At 42.8% G+C, this 17,753-nt stretch overlaps 1 protein-coding gene across 1 annotated transcript; it reads right to left on the reverse strand.

The window, feature by feature from the left end:
- Nucleotides 1-3,908: 3,908 nt before the first annotated feature.
- On the reverse strand, nucleotides 3,909-14,252 carry OSTC (oligosaccharyltransferase complex non-catalytic subunit). Its single transcript, XM_088479456.1, has 5 exons — nucleotides 14,073-14,252; nucleotides 13,804-13,964; nucleotides 8,805-8,898; nucleotides 7,055-7,252; nucleotides 3,909-4,161 (listed from the first exon to the last, which is right to left on the reverse strand). Exons 2-5 carry the CDS (start codon nucleotides 13,940-13,942, stop codon nucleotides 4,143-4,145), a joined length of 450 nt encoding a protein of 149 aa, XP_088335582.1. The 5' UTR covers nucleotides 13,943-13,964; nucleotides 14,073-14,252; the 3' UTR covers nucleotides 3,909-4,142.
- Nucleotides 14,253-17,753: the final 3,501 nt, after the last annotated feature.

Below are 17,753 nucleotides of genomic sequence, written 5' to 3' on the forward strand. Positions count from 1 at the left end.
CCGCCAGGGTAACTTCCTATTTAGTGCAATCAATAGTTGGAACAGGGTTAAAGGAACTTAACCGTTTTGGAATTTGAAACCTTTTACCAGGCATATTCCATGCTTCACTCATGTGATCAGATAGCTGGTCTGATTGAGGGAACTCTGGTAAAACTACCTTTTGTAGTTTAAAAAGTGCATTCTTTTTCTTTGGAGCGGGTTCATCCTCTTCTATTTGTAAAATAGATTTTTTTATGCTGACGAGCAGGTATATCTAGTTTAGAAGGTGGCTGAGAGGTCTTCATCTTCTGCCTCCCCAGATGATATGTCAGAATCAGATAACTGAGTGGACTGGGAGGATAACAGAGCACGTTTAAAAGCTTTAGTAGGTAAAGGCTTTTCCCTTTGTAGCATTTGCTTCAAGGCTGTAGAGTAACATTTAGTGCAAAGCACACCCTGAATGAAGTCCTCTAGGGCTAAGCCAGCTGAGCAGGAGTTACAGGACAACAGAATAGGGGCAGGATCTTGAGGCTGTTTGTTATTATTTACTCTGCCAGCCATAATAATGATACAGTGCAGTGAACATTCTGCAGTATGTGAAATATGGCAAAATGTAGTGTTCAGTCGTGCTATATATGACCTAATATAGTATGCAACAGCACTATATATGGCATCATGTAGTATGCAACAGCACTATATATGGCACAAGGTAATGTGCAACAGTGCTATATATAGCACAAAATAGTGTGCAACTGCTCTACTGGTGGCCCCCCTGGAACGACAGCGCTATAACGGGCACAAGGTAGTTCGCATTAGTAATGGCACAATGTAGTGTGCAACGCGGCATGACGTATGTGACAGCCCTCACAAGTGTGAGGTACAATGACCCTCTATACTTTAGTATGACAGGGTATAGCAGTTGAAACGGATAGTTATAACTAACAGTATAGAAAAGCAGAGATTAGCGCTTGCACAAGTCACATACAAATCAGAAAAGAACATTACATGTTTGCAATGGGCACTATTATCAACTACACAGACCGCAGTGGCTGGCAGGATATAGCGCTGTATAACCTGGCCCTTGGGAGTGGTATACAGGGAGACTGGACCAAGCGATTCCCAGAGACTGCCTAAAATGGCTGCCACACGTCTCTGAGGGAGCGGAGGAGCAGCCCAGGGAACACCAGGACCGCAGTGGAATGGTGCTCTGAGCTGTAGGCGGGGCTGCAGGGAGAGCGCCTTATCCCCTGGCTGATGTTAACCACCAGGTCCCCTGGCCTCTACAATATGCCTCTGCGCCAGTATGTTAATGCCCCGGTGGAGTAGTGGGTGAGCCAGTGTCCACATCAGCACCTCCAGTCTGTCTCCTGAGACCGGAGACAAGACTGCACTAATACGCGAACGGGGTTCCGCCTTACCAGTCTCCCCTGGATTTCGGGCTGCAGTCTGGGGGTCCGGGGAGCCTGCTAGCTAGTACCCTCGGTTCCCCGCCGGGAGTACCTAGCACAGGCTTGGTGTCACAGAGCCGCAGAGGGGTGATGGGGTGGCAATGCAGACTTCCGGAGGACAGTCTAGTGCTTCTCACCCTTCTGGTAAAATAAAAATTAAATTAAAAAAAATAAAAGCTTGGGCTGCATATGGCAGACCCGTTATAATGGTGTCTGGCAAGGAGCTGGACCACCAACAAAACTGCAGTGCCCTCAGGCTGTGGGTGGGGTATTAGGGGGGGGGGGGTTGGGTTACCAGAGCATCATGGGATTGAAAAGCTTTGCTGTTGGTGTCCGGTCCTCCAGGTCTCGCTGTGGCGCTCTATGGACCCTGAAGAAGAAATGTACACTGTACGCTGGATTGGTGTCCCTGAATTATTTTGAATATCTACTCTTAAATGTAATTAATTAGCCATAGCAGTCACGAGTGTGAATGCCGTACAGTGTCTCAGTTGATCTCCTAATGTGATATAATTTAAGAGTGATAAAAATCCCCAGGAAAAAAAAAAAAAAAAAAAAAAAAAAATAATTATATATATATATATATATATATATATATATAAAATAAATAGATTGTGGAGGATTTGCTAAAGAGCTCTATCTGTTCTGTTTGGTTACTTTCCCCATAGGAATATACCATTTCAATATACTGTAAATACAGAGAGCTTCAGTCAGATTATTCAGGTTTTAATAAAGCTCCCCTATAGTATGTTCTATTCACTATTGTGGAGATGTAACTTTTGCCAAAAGTATTTACTATATTGCAAGTTACCCATAGGAAACCAACTGATACAATACAAAGAAACTTATAACAGTAAAGGCGCATATCCACTACACGATTCTCCACATGAGCGTTATAGTGTAGTGTGTCCCCGGCAGTGGTGTGCTCAATGTCCTTAACGACATAGAGCACCCACACTGAACGATAGATCATTCAGTGACGTCACCCTTCCTGATCCCTTTACGTGCAGAACCTGACAATATCGTCAGGTTGCCCTGCAAGTACGGGCGATGAGCGACGTCGGCATCCAGCAGGAGCGAACATCGCTGGTTGTAGACGGCATATCCACTGGACGATATAATGAACGATAATGTTAATTTTTATCGGCTAGTGGATACGCGGCTTGACAACATGTTGGTATTCACAAACTGATTGTACAATAATGTGAATAGAAAGTCCTTATAGACTATTAAAGTAAAAAAGATACAGCAATGTCTGTAATAAGATATCTATATAAGTCCATCAGCAGTGGTGTTTTTCACCATAAATTACTGTGGTATGTTTTTGGCAATCTTTTTTTGTGCTTTTATGCAAATTGTCTTCTTCGTATAAGCATGGTTTAATTAGTATGTTCATCTATCTGTTCCCATTCATTATTATAATATCTTTACTAACCAGGTGTTCTACCTTTCCTTTGTTGATCCATAATGGGGGAATCATGGAAAGAAGCTGGGATTGGGCACAATATTAGGGCTAAGTAGTCACAAATCTGGCCATATGTTTGCTTGTGTCAAACTTTATATAAGGATGATAAAGACAGAAGTATAAAAATGTTAGTGTAAATCCTTTCAATTTTCATCTACAAGAGAAAAAGAGTAATGTTAACTAATCAAAAGGTATTGATTAAGCTTCGACCTAGGTCAGATCAGAGGCTTTATTTTATGTTTCAGAATGTGGATGAAATTTAAAATTAAGACATTTCAAATATATTCTAAGGGTACATGGGAATGTGCTGAGGTGCATTCAGTCATATGATAAGCTGGCTAAAACATCCCTCAAAATAATGTCCCTTATTAAGGACTGCCGGCCAGTGAACATGAGAATTAAAGGTAATGCAGATTAACGATTGACCAGGTTTCACTCTGTTCACACTGCACACTCATATTTACGGTGATCTACATAGTGAACAATGTACTACATATTGATGGGTATTATATCTGCTTTCCCATGTGGTTAAACACGCCACAAGTAAAAAAAAACTCATCTACAGTATATATGTAACCAAGTAGGGTCAAACAATTGGTGTGCGCCTGTTTTTGTTTGAGAACAGAAATCAGTGTTCAACGTTTTTATGAAGCAACAATTGTCAACATTTGTATGTTATCTTTCAGATCCATTGAAGGGAAAATTTATAGAAGTAAATATAAATATACGCAATTCATATTATACTTCTCATACACAGCTGTACATCACCACTTTGTTTCTGTAAGCAATTTTAAAACTTGCACTGAATAAGTTTTTATGGCTACTGACAGTATCCCTTCGCTTGTTTTGTATAGTGGTTGTACTGTTATTTTATGTAAATGGGGATCTAAATAGTACATTTATAAAAAATATGTCTAAAGCATTCAAATTCTGGATATGAATGTTGCAAATCCTAAAAAAGTAGACTGTCAATAGAATTCCTCCAGCCATGCTAACTAAAAATGATTATACAACAATTAAAAAAAAGTTTTTATTTTGAACCAAATAAGGACATAAGCAATAAAAAGGAAAACAAAGAAAAAAAAAAAGTTTACAAAAATATTGTATAATTGGCAAAGAGTGTCCTTGAGGAAATCTGCTTTTTCTGGTCTCTAGCACACAGGTTCAACATCTTCTTACGGTATGGACATTATCTTTTCATTATTACTGCTCAAAAACTGCAAATGTAAAGTGCTGGCAATATGTGACATTCAGCCCATAAGATATCCGCTGTAAGGAAGAAAAGAAAAAGATCACATAAATATGGTTGCATTGTGTTCGAGAGAGGTTACCTTGCTGGTCATATAAACATTATAGAAGCAAGAAATTGGAATATATAGAAGTATTCATTTTATAAAGTAAAAGAGTCCCAAAACAACTCAACTGTAACCTAGTCCTGATTGCTTGAGCCAAACAAGCAGAGCATTTTCAAAATAACATTTGCGTTGGGCATAACAAGAAGGATGGCACAATGAAAACGGGTTGGGTATGAAATCCCAACTGTATGGATGCCGCTGGTCAGAATACAGACAGTGACATCCCTATAGCCAGAGTCCCGACACCCATAGGAACGAACGCTAAGTGTTTTCCTAACCCCTACCCCTCCCTCCCCTGTGCCTAAGCCTCCCCGCACCCTAAACCTAACCCCCCCCCCCCCCCATTGCCTAACCCTGCCCATAGTGCCTTACCCTAAACTCCCCCTAACACCCCGATACTTACCTTCGGGATGCCAACATTCGGGCTCTGGTGCCGGAATCCCGACCTGTCGGGATTTCGGCGCCGGTATTTAGACCATCGGCATCCCACACGCCAGGATGCCAACTACATCCCTTGGAAACAGCTCTAACTATTTCAACTCAAGAAAGTGGCATAAACATAAGACCCGTATAGGACCTACGGGGGAGGGGGGATTCAATTCAGTGTAATGGCCATGAAGACCCTCTGGAACGGTCCAGTACTTCTATGCTACTAACTTTGCTAATGGAGGAAAATAGTGACCTTTGGCTCTAGTAGTAGATATTGTGGTAAAGTCTGGCTGCACATCAGCTTGAATGGACCTCCCCCTGGTGCATTCAATAATCCAGCAGAACATGTGTAAGTAAAACATTAAATGTATTAATAGCATAGTAAACTACACCTTACACTAGATCGAGATTTTGGTTCTAAACGCCCCCAACACACGGAGCCATAGAGCAGCCGATCTGACATATTGAAACCATATCGCAGCTATATCGTTCCGTGTGTGGGCATGATATCGTCCGCTGCGCTCTCTTGTGGGGGTCGTCCGTCGCTCCCCCAGATCTTTCTGCATGCACAAGGGATCTGGAGAATCGATGGACGATCTCATGCAGGTCTATGAGGAGGGGGGGGGGGGGGCAGAACATAGGGCAGTCGGACATCGAAGCGCATTGCTGGGTGCACATTGCACAGTGTATGGGGCCCTTAATATACACTGGCATAACAATTCAGATTTGTTAATATAAGAAAAAATTCAGACCGAGACGAAAACAGCTGCTTGATATGTACATTATTGCTGAAATAGTGTGCTCATTGCCCACAAGGATCCGAAATATAGAACTAAAAATTTTTTTTTATTCTGTCTGTATACCATTATATTCAAATCATGTGCACACCAATTCATTTCTTTACAGTAAATAAGATCCCAGTAATAAAATCTCTACTTTGGCATCTTGTGTCCAAACAGTGATGAGGGCAGAACATCAGCAGCTCAAAGTTACCAACATGCACATACCCCAACAATCTAATCTGATATTTTTTGAGAACACATTTCCAACTAATGCACTCGTATCATGTGTGTTCCAATTCTATATTTCCAAACCAATATAATTGCAAGACTTCCATTTGTGAAAGTTAAGGAGTCGCAAGAATCTTACGATTTATACCCCCTTTCATACTGAGAGGACTATTTACTAAGCAGTGTTAGGAGACAGAGTGAAAAGTGATGTAATAAGGTGCCAGCCAATCAGATCCCAACTGTCATTTTTCAAAGCCTATGAGATGACAGTTGGGAGCTGATTGGCTGGCACCTTATTACATCACTTTTCACTCTGTCTCCTAACACTGCTTAATAAATAGACCCCTGAGCCTCTGACCGGGCATATTGCCGGGGCAACCCAGGTCAGCATGTCAGTGTGAAAAGGTCAACCCAGGTTGAGTGTCCCAGGATCTGGACCCAGGTCGCAGTGTGAAATGGGCAACCCGGGTTATTCAATTCAGGTTGCAGTAAAAGCAGCTCATTGGCGACTGAGGAGCGCTGGGAGATGTCATTTATATCGCTTGTACAGCCGACAAACGATATATAATTTAGTGCATCTGCTCGTGTGTACACACGATACATCTATGAACGTCTTTCACAGATATATCACAACAGCCGTGCAGTATGGCAGATGCGATATATCTCAAATTTATACTGTTCACATCTGTTGGTGTGTACAAACAACCTATCGATATGCTGGCCAGACATAACGTGCGACCGGTCAGTCACAATAGGACGGTCGGCCAGGTGTGTACCCCACATAAGTTAACAAAGCAGACAGCCCCCACAACCATAAACTAAATCAAATGAAAGTGTTTTGTCAAGGAGAAAAACCCACATGGAGATAAAAAAAAACCAGGGTCACTATGCACCACTGTATACAAGAAGCAAACAGTGACTCGTTATTGTGAAAGTACAAGTTCCAGTGTGCCCACAATGCTGGGTGCCCCATTCTGATTCATCAGCACTGATCAGGAAAAGGAAAGTGTTGTGAGTCAGTTTGTAAACTACAGGTTTTTACTTCTTCCTTCTCAGCCCATTTCCTAATAAAAGCTTTGCCACATCTATAATATAAAGTAAAAAATTAGCTAAATAGAGTTGTGCAGTAGAACAACCAATCTAGCACAGCTGTGAAGTTCCATGTGCCGATCGGTGGATTCACACATCATGTGACTTATCACCTCCTACAACACAGCGCATACATGTATTTGGCCTATTTGAATGGTTATTTAAAAAAATGCCATTTAAAATTCCCGGTTAATCACGGCCAGGACACAGACTTTTGGATTCACACTCATATATAACCATCACATGAGTCATTCCATTTTTTAGCTGAGAAAGACTTACGGCAGCTTCATCCTCATGAAAACTCTGGCCATGAAGAAACTGAGCAGAACACAGACAAATCCAATGAAAAGCAGCAGGAATCTGTTCAGCTTGGGGATATTTGGTGCATTAGATCGATCCAGGATTATGAATCCTAAACCTCCCATTGTAAAAAGAAAGCTTGATGCCAGGCCCTCCATGATATATTGACCATTCACTCTGTAAGGGAAAAAAAAACATTAAAGAACATGAGTCTGTAGAGTACAAAAACATTATTGGAGCTATTAAAGGACTATGTATAAATGTGTTATTAACTTATGTAGTTCCCAATACACTCACCTCCTACAACACAGTGGAGGTAGCTACATTGTGGACTTAACCAATTATCAATAAGTATCATTAATTTCTACTAAACTAATACATTTATTAAAAATTTAAATGTACGCCTCAATTGTATTCCATGCAATATGTGTTTATTTTTCATGATAATGTCGCCTTCACGATACTGGTGACTAATACTATTATTTTTACATTTACCCAGATAGAGCAGTATGTGTGACAATTTTGTTTATACATACATTTCACTTAACAGTTACAAAAAAAAAAAAGGTGAAGAAAAAAAATCTTATTTTAAATAGGATATAAAGTAAAAGGTTTAGGGGCATATTTATCATAATTTGTATCTCAGATGTGGATGGGATGCGATAAATATCGACCAACTTCGCAATGTAATATTTGAATGCATCATAAGGATGTATAAAATATCGCATGCAGGAACAGACCTTGCGAGAAAGCTCTGTTCCTGCGAATCCTCTCCCCGCACTTCTCAGGGTTTTTTTCTCAAAATACACCCTGAGTGTGTGACTGCGCATGTGGCGCCAGCTGCCTCCCCCCACGCTAAGCTTACACTTACCTGCACTGGGCATCGGTGAGCCGGTCATCTGGGCTCCTGCTCTGTGACCCCGGTCATCTGATCAGTACTGTAAACGGAGATGCCAGCCGGGACTTCACAGTATCTCAGTTCACAGGACAGATCAGATAACTGGGGATACAGAGCACAACGATCAGATGACCATGTCATCCAGGCACTCATCAAATCACTCGTCCCTGGGTTCAGGTAAGTGTTTTAAATTTTTTTACTGTGCTCAGCCTGTGGTCTATCGGACACACATTGATCACAGAAGCCTACTCCGGGCTCTCCTCTCCCTTTCAGCAGGCAGGGAAGGCTGAGCTATAGTATGCTTAATGAGGGGGGAGGGAGGAGGAGAAAAAGAGATCCCGCTTAACGCCGACTCCAGATTGCATTATTACAGTGCAGGTTGTTTCCCGGTATTCTTTAAATTTCTTTTAGTAAATCTGAATCATCGCATTTCCCATACTTATAATGAAAAATGCAATCGGTTTACTAAAAGAATGCAAATTTAGTGGCTCCTCTTTAACCTATCACAGACACATTTCCATCCCTACACCAAAAGAGGATAGTTATGCATTACAGAGGCTTTTAAAACCTTTCACAGGTAAAGAGGCTTAACTGGGTGAATAAACCAGTCACATTCTGCTCACATTTGGTTTTCACATATTCATCCTCTCCAACAAAAGGCATGTTTATTATTAGTCTGTGTGAGACTGACATTCTAGGAATCAAATATTCACTGAATGCATTTAAAGAAAGAATAATACACATGTGTGTTTTCTCTTAAACAGCAAGTTAAGTACCTATAAAGTATGTATCTGATCACTTTTCTGAAAATGTCTCCCAGCCATTTCTCACCTGTAAGCCAGAAAGGCTACTGGTCTTTGGTGTCCATGTTCATCAGTCATTGAGCCAACGCTGGGTGGCTCCACAATGACATCATAAATGATCCCTAAAAACAGTGACAGATATTTAGGCCATGTAGATTGTAAGATCTTCACAAAAAAATAAAAAAGTATAATGTTGGTCTTCTTGAAAAATATGTGAGTGCCCACTTTACATGTACATTATATTTGATAACTAAAATGTTCTATTTTTACCTTTTAGTCTGACTGATCTAACTGCTGTTTAGATTGAGAATATGCAAAGTAGGGAAGCAATGCATTTTAAGTGTAACTTGTTCCACTGGGATCTACTGGTTTCAGGTCATGTGACTAGTTTGATGGGAACAGTAGGATTACAAATATTGTAAATTGTATGCAGCTCTAGATTTAGCCAAATGTAGACAGGAATATGCATCTATTAAGTCTTGGAGATATGTTCGTGCACTAGAACAACAAGTGTGTTAATGTGTGGACTTTACTTGCACAACATTTTAGGTATATATTTTTAGATGAAGGTATTTATGCAACAATTGTGATTATATGTGTGTAGTCTTATTTGTTGCATTGCGTTTTGACAATATCTGTCATAAGGAAGAGCTATTCAATTTAAAGTTTTGGTGAGCCAATTATAAAAAGCATTTGTGATACTTTGTCAAAAGAAGCTAAGTCAGTAGTTAGTACAGTTATAAATGTAAAGGTGCGTATACACGGTACGATAAAAATGCACAATATGAACGATAATATAGTTAATATTGTGCATTTTTCGGTGCCTCCAACGACCTGCGATGTGCGGGCACGTATGGACGATAAAGATATCGTCCATAGACTATGCATGCAGTCCAACCTGGTCGATATCGACCAGGCTACTATAGGGATCGTGATCGCTGGCCGTCGTTAGTGGGTTGGTAGTGTGCTGGATGATCGATATCGATCATCCAGCACTCCGGGAAGGCGCAGGTCGATCAGTCAGCGATATCACCGATTATACCGTGTGTACGCACCCTAAGACTATTATTTAAGTGAAGAATCAAGATAAATGACAGTATCAATACAAAAAAAAAAAAAGATCCTACAAACTCCAGCCTAAACGTAAATTACATTAAATTATTTCCATCACTCTAATATACAATACTAAATATAAATCACAAATATGGAATGTACAGCAGGTTACTTTAGTAAGTGAATGATTAACCGAGATGTTCTCGAACTGGGTCCTCAGGACCCCATACACGTTTTCCAGGTCACCCAGCAGGTGCACAGGTGTATTCATCACTCACTGACGGTAGGCAGTCGGGAAGCCAGCGGACCTAATCCAGACAGCCGGCTTCACGACTGCTTAATCCCGGTGAGGGTTAAATGACAGGCGTCTAAATCTAGACACCTGTCATTTTACCGACGCCCAGCATCCCAGTCGAAGGGGATGCCGGGCGCGGACAGCAGTGCGTCGGAGGGGGGGGAAGGGGAGGGAGACACTTAGGGTTAGGCACCCCCCCGGGAGGTTAGGCAAGGGGAGGAAGGGTTAGGGTTAGGCACCCCCGGAGTGGGGGATTTAGGCTTAGATGGCGGGGAAGGGGGGGGGTTAGGTTTAGGCACTGGGGGGGGGGTGGAGGTTAGGCACCCCTAAGGGAGGGTTAGTGGAGGGAATTAGGTTAGTCTATACTTACCTTAGGGACGATCGGGATTTTCATTCATGTCGGGCAGCCGCTGTCGGGATAGCGACAAAACATCGGTAAAACATACAGATTCATCACTGACACATTTTAAAAGAGCCGCAGGTGAAGCTAATTATTTCACTTGCAATTCTGTGTGGAAACCTGTAAAACATGCACGGTTTGGGGTCCTGAGGACAGAGTTTGAGAACCTGTGGATTAGCCTATCCAATGTTGTCAGAAACATGTTACACAAAAATATTCTATTTACAGAAGAGGACTAATAGCTTTTGTCATTATTCTCTTATGCACACCAAGTCCCTGACTTGAATCAATTCATGCATTTATTTTTTTATAATGTGAATGGATTTCATGTCCTTGCTGCTTCAATGTGTTTGTTAGTTATATTAATTTCACAACAATACTGTATTGTACTCTTTTATGCCAATGTATAGTGTCAGTGCTAGAAACAATACAAAACTACATAAACACACTCAGCCAAGTTAGACTGGATGTTCCTTCTCTGCTGAGGCTAGTTTTTGGCTGGTCATGTATGTATAATTTATTTATACAATACCAACACAAGTTAACCCGTGTCAAAATCCCAACAGATTTTGGTAAGTATTTCAACCCAAATCTTAACCCTAACCACCCTACCAGCAGCGTAACCCTAACCGTCCCCCTAGTGCCTACCCCTTACCATAAGAATCTGTAAGGAATGTGACAGTCGGGATACCACTGTCAGTATCATGACCATTGGCATTCTGATGGTTTGGATCATTACTACATCCCAATGGGGGTAACCCTGAGTGTTCTGAAGCCAGGATGAGGGATAGCTGGACATTATAATTCCTCTATTTCTGGACTTTGCTCTTTCTGACGTCAGACAATACAGACTACGCAGAGGTATATAATGTGGAAGAGGGGACACTCCTCAGTTTCTCCCTAGTTGCTAGGTACCAGAATGGAAGAGACTAGACACTTTGGGGCAATTCAATTGTTTATAAGGCGGCTATTCTTTGTGTGCCCTCAGCCCCCTCTGCTGGCTCTTTTTTTTGTAGTATAGGGTATAATTGTCTGGTATCACCATATAACAACTTCTAAAGCTGGGTACACATTGAGAAACATATCAGTCGTTCAATCGAACGGCCGATATAATAAGCGCGTCAGCAGGTGTGTATCCTCGATATGTCTGTACTACGTAATTCACAGACATATCGCATCTGACCTGCAGCACAGCAAATGGCTGATATATCAGCAGATATATTGGCGCATCTGGCTGTGTGTACAGGCGGTCACCGGTACACTTGCTGCAGGGACCGCCGGTGACTGATGGCTCAACCTGGGGAGCAAATTCAAATACCCGCCCAGTTGTAATGTCTGGGAACACACAGAGTGGCTGATAGGTATGTCTGTATAGCTAACCTGATCGGCCGCTGTGTCGGCAGTTCCATCAGCACAGTGTGAACACAGCTTAAGGGGCCATATTGTTTGAGAGAGGGGAATCACATCTTTCAAATGTGGATGCCTCTAAAGCCGGCCATACACTGTGCAATGGGCACCTTGCGCTGCGACTTGCAATCCGACGCCCGACATATCGGGCGGTCCCATACATGGAGCGATCCACTGCCCGATATGCCGGCACCCCTCTCCCTCCCCCGCATAGCGCTGCATGAGTTCGTACATCGCATCCCCAGATCAAATGGACATGCAGTAAGATCTGGAGGTGCGATGTATGACCCCACAGGAGCACGCACTAGCTGATATCATGCTCACACACGGTACTATATAGCAGCGATATCGTAGCAACCAGTCGGATCAGCTGCTTTATCGCACCGTGTATGGGCACCCACCTAAAGATTTATCTGTACAATCTGTCTGGTTGGAACGAAAATCTGGTACTGTATGAGAGCAAGTGACAAAAGACCATTTGGTCCCGAACACTGAAAAACATACAATGGTCATTCAGACAAATTGGTTAAATCAGCTTGATGTGACCAATCAGAACCATAGTTTTTGTCCATTTTCCGGTGTTTGGGAATGCATGTAACCAAGGAAAAAGGCACCTATATATAATGCCATAAACAAATCTGACAATAAAGAACTGGGGGTAACAGGTTCAGAGTGTCTACATGTCAGATTTATGTATATTACTACTATGAGCGAGATGCAGGAAGGGGAGAAATGCGGTCAAACCCTGAAAATGCAGGTATGACCACATTTCTCATATACACTAAGCCCCGGAGTGCAATGCACTGTGGGACTTAGTTGCTGTGGGTAACGCCATCTTCCAGTCGGCGTTACCCATAGAAGCCTATGGGCTTCTTTCCGCAGGTTGTCAATAGAGGGATCCAATCGGATCCCTCCCAGCACCCCCCACAGCATGCGCAGAAGGACTCCGGAGAGGCTTCTGGGTTTTAGACCCGGTAGTCCCTCCATCGCAAAGGGCCGCTCTTACCGACAGATAGGTCCTTTGCGGGGATCTTCATGCATACCGGCGTTCCCAACGCCGGCATGCATGCGATGACTGGCGGAATGTGCAACGCGTCATACACCCCGCCCAAAAAATTACCTAATTAGGAAAGGATTATATAAATAAGCTTTTATTTATATGGCACCAAACGGTATCCACAGCGCTGTTTAATTAATGCAATCTTACTATGGAGTGTGTATACAAAGTACAGCAATTACAAAAAGTCTGTAGGACACATTGCAGAGTGCAGACATGGTAATGGGTTTATATGTCACCTTACAGCGGTAGTGTATAGATCCCATTCAATATCTGTACCTGGAAGTGACGTGGAGTGAGGGCGGAAGTGGGGTTCCATGCCCATAACAACCACCAAAAAAAGAAGTTTATCCCCTCGCAGACTCGCTTTGCTTGCCACAAGTTTGTATTCCCCCTCACATGGATAGTAGGGAATGACGTTGGACAATAACTGATATCAGGGTACAAATACTAAAAGAGATCTATACCACACACTGCAGCATAAGTGCAGATATTGCAGCTCTACTTGTCTCACAGATACAGAGATTACATCTCAGTTCTATATGCATAGCAGCAGATGTACTCAGCTCTGTAAAGTGATAAATTAGAAAGTGATAACTTCCCAGCCATTCAGCTCCTAACTGTCATATTCAGAGTTTGAAAAATGACAGTTAGGAGCTGATTGGTTGGCAGTTTATCACTCTCCAATTAATCCCTTTACAGAGTTTAGTACAAATGTCTCCTACGTGACATCTCAGGGCATGGATTATAGAATCCCCCTTTACCCCGCTAGAGGAGACATAATAAAGTGCAGGGGCTGTATGCACTAAGCTCACCTCCAGTGATGAGAAAGTAAGAGACCACTACCATCGCGTACACAGTCATGGCGGAGGGCATATGCAGCCAGGACGGCTTCTTCAGCTTGAGGTTGGGGCATTCCAGCACCGTAAAGGGGATCCGGTATAGGCTCTCCATCCTGCAGCCGCCGCACAGGTCCCTACAGAAAGGACATGTTAGTAATGAGCATATCCCGCTGCTGATGTAGCTGGCTAAGCTCAGGTTCCCGGTATATCCCGGAGCCGCCACTTACAGAGAGAGCACTTACCGCTTACAGCCAGGAAGGAAGGGATGTGCGCCGGCACCTGCATAGGCCTGACGTGGCGGTGCAGCCGAGGAGGGGAGGGCACACTCGGCGGAAGGAGGCGTGGGAAGGTGGGGCTGGGGAAGCAGCTGTCGCTGCCTGCGGGAGTCATAGAATGGACTGGATTTGGAAAGTGACTCTAGTCCAGACTCCAGAGAGACATCGCAGAACGGGTCATCATGATGTGGAACATAAAGCGTAACCTTACCTGTTTTATACTGTTGAGTGTTGATAGCTAAATATTTCTGTGTTAGTCGGTGTGATAGAAACTCTAATCACATTTAGCAAATAAACCTCTTAAAAAATACTGACAAAAAAGACAGCTAAAGAGGCTGGTATAGCAAGAATCTTGAGGGTTTGGTCAAAATTAGCTTTTAGCTGTTATTGTGTTAAAAAAAGGATGTGGATAAAAATAGAATCCATAGCGGGTGGGATGCAGGACGCATCACATTCAGGATGCAATGCTCTTCACATGCATGCCGGCGTTGATTACACTGGTATGCATGAAGGAAAGCACAAAGGACCGCTCTGTCGGTAAGAGCAGTCCCTTGTGAATGAGGGACTGCATGCACAGAATGACACGAGCCGTGGGGGGAGCTGGGAGGGATCCGATTGGATCCCTGTCATAGCACTGTGCGGAGAGAAGCCGTCGGCTTCTATAGGGTACTGCCATCTGAAGATGGCGTTACCCATTGCATTCAAGCCCCACATCGCATTCCGAGGCTTGGCACATGAGAAATGTGGTCAAACCCGCATTTTCTCCCCCTGCTACATCCCGCCCAAGGAGAGATGTATCATTGATCACAATTATATGCTATGGATAACCACCTATGATATATGGTCTGACCATCGAGTTCCAATGGCTCTCCGAAAATTGATGGTACACAGCTCCCTGATTTTTTTTTACTTTCTACTTAGTATCGGGACATGAAACCTAACTTCACTCACCAACAAGACCTGTGCAGCTCCACCCCCACATCTGATTTGCCCGGTGAGTAATAGAGCAGGCATGACCATTGGTGGGTGAAACTACTGATGGTTCCCCTGCTGATGGTCTCATACCATTGAGGTTAACCATCAATGGTACCATCGATGGTTAAAACTCCAGTGGCCATCCCTAATTCTTGGCGGGACAGCTCCATGATAACCAGCTGTCTCAGCGAGTTCGTCACTTCTGACCCATCAGTTAAATGTACATGCACACATCACCCTGCGAAAGTGACTAGACTGTAAGCTCTCATGAACAGGGCCCTCTTCCCTCTTGTGCTCCTCCCGTGCCCACATTCAGGGCCAGATTAACAATGGGGCTAATGAAGCTACAGCTCCAGGCTTCCATATAAAAATTAGGCCCATCATCATGGCAATATGATGATGACCAGCTTCTTAGCTGGCCACACAGAAGAACATAAATCATAAGTATTAAAATAGTTCTAGTTTTCTCACAGAATTATGCAATTTTTCTAATTTTATGTATTAAGTAGATAGTGAAGCTAAATGTGTAGAAGGTGTACATACCCACAAGGCTCTGGGCACACCCACACAGCACTGATTACAGCTCCTCCCCTTCTAAGTATAGGCCATTTAACATTTTCAGCCCCATGTGGCCCTTAATCCAGCTCTGCCCATATTGGCACAAACCCTTAGGCTCAACAGGCAACTCTGTGGGTACTGTAACTGCATATGAAACAATGTTTATACTGTAGCTTGCAATAATCTATTATCTTCAAACTTTACTTTTTCTAGAGAATAGTATTGCCACCTAGCAACAGCAGGTGGGTATAGGCAGGCAAAATAAAACTTCAGAATAATTTCCGTGCCAACGGAGCAGCAAAGCCAAGAAATTCACAATGGTGCTGCTTTGCTAAAACCAGATTTTTGGAAGCTTACTGTTGACAATCATGATCCCTTAACAAACACAGAAGGAAGGATACACATGCTCTGTGACCATATTAAGGCAAATAAGATGTATCCAAAAGTTTCAGGAAAAAGTTAATTTATTGATAAAAGAGAACACTAATGCAAATAAAGCTTAAATACCTTGCACTATGAATGTAAAACTAAACCATCGATGGTAGAAACAAGGTAGAATCTAAATGAACTGCGACTCGGAACAGTAGAAACTTTTAGCATATTTCCATCTTGCATTATGGCAGAACTTTGAAGGATGGCTATGTGTACAGAATTAATGTTTTTCTTGACCAGTTTCTGCACCCTCCTCTGATCTTATGGAGGGTCTAAAGGAAAGGCATCCAAGTACTATAACCAATGTTCCATAGAAAAACTACCAACAGCAATAGCAATTGGGTAGATTGGGATGGGAACTGTTGCTAGGTGGCAATCCTATGCGCTAGAACAAATAAAGTTTGCAGAACATTGAGCGTGATTCAGCAAGAAACCCCAGTGTTCTCCCCAGAAAATTTTTCCAGCCGGGTGGCATCAATAAGTAGGCGGATGGAGGCCTTCACAATAATAAAATGTTTTAAACCTTGACCTTATATTGATTTAAACTTGAGATAACATTTTATATATTAATTATACTCTTATTAGAGGCCCAGTTGTCTGATTCTGAAAAATCTACAAAGTCTGTAGGATCTGGTCCTTTTTATACAGCTCCCAGATACTGTCCCCACTTGCGGGCTCCCAAAGTGCCGGGTGGTAGGCTGTTTCTTGCCGGGTGGTGCACCTGCAAAAAACAACCTGGGGAGAACACTGAACCCAGTTGCTTATACGCATCCAATCGGTCGATTGTTGAGTTCTGCGCATGTGTATGCATCGTAGTGCACGTGTGCGAACTAGTCACTGCGATCAGGACAGCAATCGCAGAGGATACACTGACTCTGCCATTTGTGAGTGGTGATGGGGGGTGGTCGGCGAACGCAGGCTTGCCAGTGCGTTTCAATGCGTTGCATGAGCATGCATAAATTAGTCACTGCGATACCAGACGCCGCCTGGGGCCTCATAGTCCACGCTTAAGTAAGCAATTCCTGAGTGAGGTCTGAGCTTCAGTAACTGTCCAATGTTACTCGATGTTACCGATTGTTTCTCTATGTTGGATGTGAGTAAGGGGAAGTGGGTGTTCTTATGTTAGGCTGAGATCGCAATGTGAATGCAAACATTTACATATCACCGCTGATAAACAACTGCGTAGCGTGCATATAAGCAGAATAGCGATCCATAGTGAATCAGGCCCATAGATTCCAGCAAACTAAAGTTTGTTAGTCGGGAGGCTTTCCACCAAGCAACAGCAGGTGGGCAGATTACCAGATATGTGGAGGAACTTGATTTTATCTAAATTAGATGGCCTCCAATAGAATTTGAAAAGCAAAACAAAATAGTGGTTGCTCATGATCAACCTAATAGTTTTTCACAGGTGCTTGTAAAGGGATGGGTTTATTCCAGGCTAGTAAAAAAAGAAATACTTCCCTCCCGCACACTGCAAAAAGACTTGCTTAGTACATGAGAATAGAAATTCAGAGATCTTTGTTGCATATATTTGCAAATACATGGTTAATCGCTGGGCCACGTCAAGGCTTCTCATGATAACAGCACATAGATATATTTAAGTTGAGAGCCAACTCAGTTGAAGGTACCCCAGAGACCTCCAAATAGCACTACAGGAATCAGCACATCCTTCCAATGCTGGTC

The sequence above is a fragment of the Taudactylus pleione genome, unplaced genomic scaffold (genome assembly GCF_031769625.1).
Source record: "Taudactylus pleione unplaced genomic scaffold, aTauple2 ptg000236l, whole genome shotgun sequence".
Taxonomy (NCBI): domain Eukaryota; kingdom Metazoa; phylum Chordata; class Amphibia; order Anura; family Myobatrachidae; genus Taudactylus; species Taudactylus pleione.